Source organism: Myxocyprinus asiaticus, chromosome 38 (genome assembly GCF_019703515.2).
Source record: "Myxocyprinus asiaticus isolate MX2 ecotype Aquarium Trade chromosome 38, UBuf_Myxa_2, whole genome shotgun sequence".
Taxonomy (NCBI): Eukaryota; Metazoa; Chordata; class Actinopteri; order Cypriniformes; family Catostomidae; genus Myxocyprinus; species Myxocyprinus asiaticus.
In genome coordinates, this window is record NC_059381.1 from 20,593,838 (window position 1) to 20,602,969 (window position 9,132).

General features: G+C 40.9%; 1 protein-coding gene across 2 annotated transcripts in view; it reads right to left on the reverse strand.

Annotated features, from left to right (window-relative positions):
* Window positions 1-8,779, reverse strand: part of nfrkb (nuclear factor related to kappaB binding protein) — a 35,065-nt gene extending 26,286 nt beyond the window's left edge. Inside the window, exons 1-9 of one of the 2 annotated variants that reach the window (XM_051676868.1) lie at window positions 8,655-8,779; window positions 8,017-8,176; window positions 4,550-4,751; window positions 4,201-4,328; window positions 3,931-4,102; window positions 3,723-3,827; window positions 3,571-3,644; window positions 355-439; window positions 67-238 (exon numbers count right to left, since the gene is read on the reverse strand). In XM_051676868.1, the coding sequence (XP_051532828.1) occupies window positions 67-238; window positions 355-439; window positions 3,571-3,644; window positions 3,723-3,827; window positions 3,931-4,102; window positions 4,201-4,328; window positions 4,550-4,751; window positions 8,017-8,142 (1,064 nt within the window). In that variant the 5' untranslated portion in view covers window positions 8,143-8,176; window positions 8,655-8,779. Of the gene's footprint in view, window positions 1-66; window positions 242-354; window positions 440-3,570; window positions 3,645-3,722; window positions 3,828-3,930; window positions 4,103-4,200; window positions 4,329-4,549; window positions 4,752-8,016; window positions 8,177-8,654 lie in introns of both variants that reach the window. The other variant, XM_051676867.1, reaches the window with a different exon arrangement.
* Between the last annotated feature and the right edge of the window lie 353 nt (window positions 8,780-9,132).

A 9,132-nucleotide genomic window follows, 5' to 3' on the forward strand; every position in this document is an offset into this window, starting at 1 on the left:
AATACAGAATATTTAAAAGGCTGAGAGTTCTAAGCACAGTGTTTTTGGTACAGTAGAAATACGTACTCTTCTTTAACACTTTGTGGAGGAGCAGTGGGGGTTTCAGTAAGCCCTGAGTTCATGGAAGCTGCTGATATCTGAACCTCACAGACCTCCTCCGGTTCCATTTTAATGGGCCGCATCTTTTTCTTCCTCCTCTCCTCCCTCATTTTCTTCTTAGGCAGGGCGAGGTCAAAGACTGCTAGAGCCCAAAGAAACAGACAATGAACACGTATTTTTTCAGCTGCTGCTATGATACATGCACCCAATTTCTGAGAGGCAACGCTGAGAAAGCAGTGAGCTTATCATTCTTACTCGTAATGGATCCTTTTCTTCCAATATTGACTCGTGACATGATATCACCAAGATGGAGGTCAGAGGTCATGAGGTCAGGGTGATCCTAAAAATGACACCAAAAATGACTAATTATTATGACTTATAATATAATAATAATCATTGTATACAGTACTGTGCAAAAGTCTAAGGCACATTAGATGTTTAAAAAAAAAATTGTTTTAAAGATGGTTTTTTTTTTTATTATTTCTTCTGTTTTATTTTGTCGACAGAAAATATAAGTTTTAGATTTCCAAACATTCCTTTTGCAAATTGAAAAGAATAGAAGTAGAACACGGAGTCTTGCTAAAGATGGTATAGACCCCACTGATCCCGGATCTTATCATCGAGTCAGTGTGGGATTACATGAAGAAGAAAGATGCTTAGACCAACCTTTCTACCAACAACCTTGAAATACTGTGCACAAGTGGTGCTGTTTTAAAGGCACAGGGTGGTCACACCAAATATTGATTTAGTTTTTTGTGTTTATTGCACTTTGTATGAAGTTAATGGATGAAAAACATTTTTTTCATAACATTATTTTTGAAAGCATTCTCACAATGCACATTTGTTTTTAAAACAGCCTAAAACTTTTGCACAATACAGTATATATATATAATAATTCAATATCATAGAATATATATATATATATATATACATACATACATACAGTGCATCCGGAAAGTATTCACAGCACTTAACTTTTTCCACATTTTGTTATGTTACAGCCTTATTACAAAATGGATTAAATTCATTATTTTCCTCAAAATTCTACAAACAATACCCCATAATGACAGCGTGAAAGAAGTTTGTTTGAAATCTTTGCAAATTTATAAAAAAAAATAAAATAAAAAAATAAATAAATAAAATAAAATAAATCACATGTACATAAGTATTCACAGCCTTTGCCATGACACTCAAAATTGAGCTCAGGTGCATCCTGTTTCCACTGATCATCCTTGAGATGTTTCTACAACTTGATTGGAGTCCACCTGTGGTAAATTCAGTTGATTGCACATGATTTGGAAAGGCACACACCTGTCTATATAAGGTTGCACAGTTAACAGTGCATGTCAGAGCACAAACCAAGCCATGAAGTCCAAGGAATTGTCTGTAGACCTCCGAGACAGGATTGTATGGAGGCTCAGATCTGGGGAAGGGTACAGAAAAATTTCTGCAGCATTGAAGGTCCCAATGAGCACAGTGGCCTCCATCATCCGTAAATGGAAGAAGTTTGGAACCACCAGGACTCTTCCTAGAGCTGGCCGCCTGGCCAAACTGAGCGATCGGGGGAGAAGGGCCTTAGTCAGGGAGGTGGCCAAGAACCCGACAGTCACTTTGACAGAGCTCCAGCATTTCTCTGTGGAGAGAGGAGAAACTTCCAGAAGAACAACCATCTCTGCTGCACTCCACCAATCAGGCCTGTATGGTAGAGTGGCCAGACGGAAGCCACTCTTCTGTAAAAGGCACATGACAGCCCGCCTGGAGTTTGCCAAAAGACACCTGAAGGACTCTCAGACCATGAGAAACAAAGATTGAACTCTTTGGCCTGAATGGCAAGCGTCATGTCTGGAGGAAACCAGGCACCGCTCATCACCTGGCCAATACCATCCCTACAGTGAAGCATGGTGGTGGCAGCATCATGCTGTGGGGATGTTTTTCAGCGGCAGGGACTGGGAGACTAGTCAGGATCGAGGAAAAGATGAATGCAGCAATGTACAGAGACATCCTTGATGAAAACCTGCTCCAGAGCACTCTGGACCTCAGACTGGGGCGAAGGTTCATCTTCCAACAGGACAACGACCCTAAGCACACAGCCAAGATAACAAAGGAGTGGCTCCGGGACAACTCTGTGAATGTCCTTGAGTGGCCCAGCCAGAGCCCAGACTTGAACCCGATTCAACATCTCTGGAGAGATCTGAAAATGGCTGTGCACCGACGCTCCCCATCCAACCTGATGGAGCTTGAGAGGTCCTGCAAAGAAGAATGGGAGAAACTGCCCAAAAATAGGTGTGCCAAGCTTGTAGCATCATACTCAAAAAGACTTGAGGCTGTAATTGGTGCCAAAGGTGCTTCAACAAAGTATTGAGCAAAGACTGTGAATACTTATGTACATGTGATTTTTTTCATTTTTTATTTTTAATACATTTGCAAAGATTTCAAACAAACTTCTTTCACGTTGTCATTATGGGGTATTGTTTGTAGAATTTTGAGGAAAATAATGAATTTAATCCATTTTGGAATAAGGCTGTAACATGAAAAAGTGAAGCGCTGTGAATAATTTCCGGATGCACTGTGTGTGTATATATATATATATATATATATACATATATATATATACACACACACACAGTATATTAGAGCTGTCAGAATTAACGCATTAATACATGTGATTAAAATGCGTTAATTTTTCTTAATCACGATTAACGCATTTACCTTAATAGAGCATTAACCAGCACAAATACTTGTTGGAAGGGTGACAATTTTGCAATGTGTCTGCCCGGAGTCATTACACTGACGCACATTTCACAACACACACACAATAGCGCTTCTCTGTCAGTGATAAAATGATGGAGAAAGGACCTCTTAGCGCCTGAGGTACTAAACAGGCCAGATGGGACTGTGGTAGAAATCTAGTATTTTTTAGCCCCTGTAATGGTCATTTTGAATTACTACAGAAGCATGCCAATTCTTAACTATAACCAAAATGCAGAATAAAAGATTTTTGGCTGCAAGTGCTTTTCATGTGGAGTTGACGCCCTGACGGAATCATGAATGCAACTTCACAAATGTTGTAGAAAAGCGTATAGCCACAGTCTATCGGCAGATTAATATTGTGGAGCATGAGAGTTTAAGAGATTTAATGCCCATTGCAATGAAAATGCAACCTATGTGGGGACTAGTTCTTTAAATTATTTAAACTCCCACTTGGACTTTGGGAAATGTTTACTATCACTTGAATTGGTGCAATATTTCTATCTTTATACTGTGGAAGGCTTTGTTTTGAAAATGTTAATATAGCATTATATTGTTACGTATTGCTTTTTTTTTCTTTCCTAAGATGGAAATAAATGCATTTAGACAGGAAAAAAAGTATATAAATTGTCAAATTTGTGCATATGCATGGTAAGTTAATTAAACCCAATGTCATTAAAGTTATGCCTTAAGTCAATGAGTATAAAGCTCAGAAAAACTTACTGGTTGTCGTTTTCTCTTCTCTTTGTGTCTGTGCAGCATGGCTCTGAGTTCCTTTTCACCCAGCTCAGACTTGTCTACATGGAAAGAAAGACATAATATTAGGTCTCTTATAACTTAATAAATGGAAGAGTATTTAGAAAGGTTGTACCAACCTCTGGTTTTCATGTCCTGAGTGGAGAGGCTCGGTAACACCCTGAGAGAGACAGTTGGCGTTGGGGAGGAGGGTGACTGAGGGACAGGCAACCAAGAGGCAGTATCTGCTTACATAAATATAAAATTCTCCTTTGTAATCAACAGTAGTATTAACTCCAATCATCGAAAATGCATATTTATGCTGTTTTCATGCTTCATCACACCCACCGTCTTCATCAGATGACACATTACTGTCACCACACTCTGTCTTCACCTCTGTCATTATGTGACCCACTCGACGTCTGACCCTCTGCTCCAGCATCTCCTTGTGAGAGGGGGCATGATACCGCCGTTTTACCGCCAGATCAGGTCCACCACGTGCTGCCAAATCCAACAACTCCTACAATAAAATGAAGAAAAAAGATTACATACTTCATAGATGGGTATCTCTGATGAACTCTGAAGAAGCTCTTCTGTGATGTCTGTGATTCACTGTACCTTTCTGGAAACCAGGATCTGCTTTAGCAATTTGTGGTAATACTGCTGAAGGGAGTAGATGTGTCTTTTTTTCTGAGAACTGGCACAAAGTTGTCTGTACTTGACCACCTCTGGGTTGAAGAAACCATCTAAGGAAAAACAAAAACAAATTTACATTATGCTGTATATATTATGTTTATAAAACCAATTCGGTCCTGGATGCTGGTTGACTGGTCAATACAGCGTTCCAGCTGTGCTAAAATCCACAATAAAGAAACAGCTATGATGCCAAACACCTGTTCACTATATAAATGTGCACTAATACGATGCTTAAAAATTGATCATTTGGTATAAAGGGAAAGAGAGAAACCTCTGAAGAGTTTCTGGGCAATGTGCAAGGGGTTTCCAAAGAAGAAATTCTGGTTGTTAAACAGGTCGCTGATGATGCTGTCCTGCTCTGAGGTGTTATTCTCAGAGAACTGAGGCAGGAGTTGACGAAGATGTGTCCGTTGAGCATCTGTCAGAACATCTGTCCATGTGCTCTCACTCATCACTGAGAAGAAAATCTCTGGCTGTGGAGACACATACAGTATACACATCTTAAAAACTGGAGTAATGGAGAAAGACAATATTAACTGGGAGGTTTGTATTCCTCATAATTATGATATTAGATGGTGCCGTGGATGGCAGCCTCAGTGTGGAGCGCTCCAATTCTTTTGTTGTTTTTGTTTGTTTGTCCTGTGTTTAGTAATATTTTTCCAATCAGTTTCACCAGGGACGAACTGCTGAACATTCGGCAGCACATACCAGACAATCTTTTCCAGGTTTTTGACTATTCGGATGCTTTGCTGGACATTTTAGTCAGAGGTGCAGCTGTGCTGTTCAAGAGACGCAGGTGAGGGAGACGAGCTGGCACGTTGGTCAGGCTCAGTCGGTGCGGCTTTCGAACAGCCCTGCCGAGTATTCATCTAGCGAATCTCCGCTCTCTTCCTAACAAAACGGACAAACTGCATCTCCTCACCTATATAAACAAGGACTTTTCAACCTCTGCTGTCTTGTGCTTCACAGAAACCTGGCTGAGTGAAGCCATTCCAAACAGCGTGTTACATCTGCCAGACTTTCAGCTGTTCAGAGCGGATCGCATCATGGAGTTAACGGGGAAAACGAGAGGCGGTGGAACATGCTTTTACATCAATGAATGTTGGTGTACAGATGTAACAACATTAAAGAAGATGTGCTGTCCTAATTTGGAAGCACTCTCTATTAACTTTAAGCCTTTCTACTCACCGCGGGAGTTTTCTTCATTTATTCTGGTGAATGTTTATATCCCGCCACACGCGTGCGTGAACGCAGTGCTGCAACAGCTGGCTGATCAAATCACAGCCACAGAACAACAATACCTGGACTCACTTATTATTATTCTCAGTGATTTTAACAGAGACAATCTCACCCGTGAACTGCCCAAATACAAACAGCACATTACATGCCCAACCAGAGACAGAAATATACTGGATCATTGCTCCACAACAATAAAGGATGCATACTGCTCTGTCCCTAGAGCAGCTTTGGGACTCTCTGATCATTTTCTGGTTCGTCTTCTTCCAACCTACAGGCAGAAACTAAAATCTGCTAAACCTGTAGTAAAGACTGTAAAGATATGGACCAATGAAGCAGAACTGGAACTACAAGCCTGCTTTAACTGCACTGATTGGAGTGTTTTTGAGGCTGCAGACACCATTCTGGACGAGCTTACAGATACTGTTACATCATATATAATTTTCTGTGAGGATATGTGCATTCCTACTAGGACTTATTTAACAAACAACAATGAAAAAATGTGGTTTACAGCAGAACTCAGGCAGCTTTCTCAGGCCAAAGAGGATGCTTACAGAGGTGGGGATAAAGTCTCGTACAATCAGGCCAGAAACACACTAAATAAGGAAATCAGAGTGGCTAAAAGAAACTATTCTGATAAGTTGAAAAACAAGTTTTCATCTAACGACCCTGCATTAGTGTGGAGTGTCCTGAAACAACTTACTAACTATAGGACTCCTGCCCCCAAACACTGTAGGGAACCAACAACTGTCTGACGACTTGAATGTGTTCTACTGTAGATTTGAAAGGCCCAATCTCACACCCCACACCCGCTCTGACCTTCACTTCACACAAACACCAACACCTCCTGCAACCTTCCTTCTCCCCCCTCCTGCTACTCAACCTGCACTTAAGATCTGTGAAGAAGAGGTGTGCCGTGTCTTCCGAAAACAAAAGACAAGGAAAGCACAGGGCCCAGACAGCGTTTTACCTGCTTGTCTAAAATCCTGTGCTAACCAGCTGGGCCCCATCTTCACACAGATCTTCAATAGATTACTGGAGCAGTGTGAAATCCCATGCTGCTTCAAATGCTCAATCATCATTCCTGTCGCAAAGAAACCAAAAATCACAGGACTTAATGACTACAGACCTGTCGCCCTGACATCTGTGGTCATGAAATAATTTGAGAGACTGGTGTTGGCCCACCTGAAGGACATCACTGGACCCTTTCTAGATTCCCTTCAATTTGCTTATCGAGCAAACAGGTCTGTGGATGATGCAGTCAACATGGGATTGCATCATATCCTGCAACATCAGGACAGACCAGGGACATATGCAAGGATCCTTTTTGTGGAATTCAGTTCGGCTTTCAACACCATCATCTCAGCTATTCTCCAGACTTAACTACACCAACTCTCTGTTCCCACATCTATCTGTCAGTGGATTACCAGCTTTCTGACAGACAGGCAGCAGCTGGTGAGACAGGGGGAATTCAAATCCAGCACATGTACAATCAGCACAGGTGCTCCCCAGGGACGTATGCTCTCCCCACTACTCTTCTCACTGTATACAAACGACTGAACCACCAAGGACCCCTCTGTCAAGCTCCTGAAGTTTGCAGACGACACTACTGTCATCGGTCTCATCCAAGATGACGATGAGTCTGCATACAGAAGGGAAGTTGCACAGCTGGCTGTCTGGTGCAGAACACCCCAGCATTGACCCCGCTCACCATTCTAAACAGCACTGTGGCAGCAGCGGAGTCATTCAGGTTCCTGGGCACTACCATCTCACAGGACCTGAAGTGGGAGACCCACATTGACTCCATTGTGAAAAAGGCCCAGCAGAGGTTGTACTTCCATCTCCAGTTGAGGAAGTTCAACCTGCCACAGGTGGTACTGATACAGTTCTACTCAGCAGTCATTGAGTCTGTCCTCTGCACTTCAGTAACTGTCTGGTTTGGTGCAGCTATAAAATTGGATATCAGAAGACTACAAAGGACAGTTCGGACTGCTGAGAGGATTATTGGTTGCCCCCTGCCCTCCCATCACTTCCAGAGTGAGGGAAAGGCTGGAAAAATCACTCTGGACCCCACTCACCCTGCCCACTACCTTTTTGAACTGTTGCCTTCTGGCTGACGCTTCAGAGCTCTGAGCACCAGAACGTTTTTTTCCCTTAGGCTATCCATCTCATGAACAGTTAAAATTGCCCCATTGAGCAATAATTTTGTGCAATACACAGTTTAGTCTTTTTATATTTATGCAACACATCCTACCTCTTCTGACATTACATTTCCTTGCACTGTGTATAACAGATTAGAATTTGCACTACATATGTATATGTGTGTATATGGTCTTATTGTGCATTCTATATATACACTATTTATTTTTCATTATTTTTTTATTATTATCTCTGTTTTGTTGATGTATTGTATTTCTGTGCACTGGAAGCTCCTGTCACCAAGACAAATTCCTTGTATGTGTAAGCATTCTTGGCAATAAAGCCGATTCTGATATTACTCACATCCTCAAGTAGATCCTCGGGAACCCGAACTCTACAGTTCCCCAACAAGCACTCCTCCATTACACGTCCATCACGGTCCATTCCAGACTCCAATGGGTCTGTTAACATGTGATCTAAAGCATTCATCTTAACTCACCATTCACGACAGCACAAGCGATATCTGCAGAACGAAATATTGGGCCATGAAATGATAACAGTCTAGATATCGACAAGCTCTTGAAGCATTTTAATAGTAACTCATCTTTGATAACAGACACGTTACTTATATATATATATATATCTTGATTACATTTCTGCATTTAACACATTAAAAGACAACAAACAAGCAAACTGTCAAAGCAATTAGCATGTTAGCTTCCGTATTACACACGTTGACATCAAACCAGCCGAATTTAAAAATATAAAAAATATGCAACAGCTTTTCATTTCCTCGTGCAAATATATTGAAAAGTTTTATGTTTTATGACAAAAATACATGCAAGCTAAACTTTGGTGATGTGTAGCTAACCAGTTAGCCAACTCTGCTGCTAGCTAATGCCAAACTAACATCCTTGTTGTCTCTACATCTATTAATTAACAAGACTAAATTATACATACACTATCCATGTTATGTACATTTTGTAAATATGACATCTTACCACGTGTGTTGGTGAATACTGGGAATGAATATGCTTGCTAGCTCTTGAGGTAGAGTCACAAGGGGGGTAGGAATAATAACATTGGTGCACATTTCCGGTGTGTCATCAAGGAAACTTCATTTCTGCCATAAGTGTAAGTTCTGTATATATAGAACTTATTTTCTTTATATTTCACAACGTCTTTCCATAGAGCATCAGTTCATGAATTCACAACATATAAACAAGCAACTGCAGATCAGGTTAGAATGTCACTTTTAACCCTTGTGCGACCTTCGGGACATTTTTGTCTTTTTCATTTGTTTTTTCGATCATTTTGGCTGTGTTAATGCCAACGGCATACATTTTTGCCAAAGGTGTGTATTTTTGGGGGAATTTTTATATTTCAACCTCAGTTCCTATAATACATCTATAATACACTGTGTACACAAAATAGTTACACTCAGGACCTTAAGGACAAAAATGTCCCAATTGAAACCCA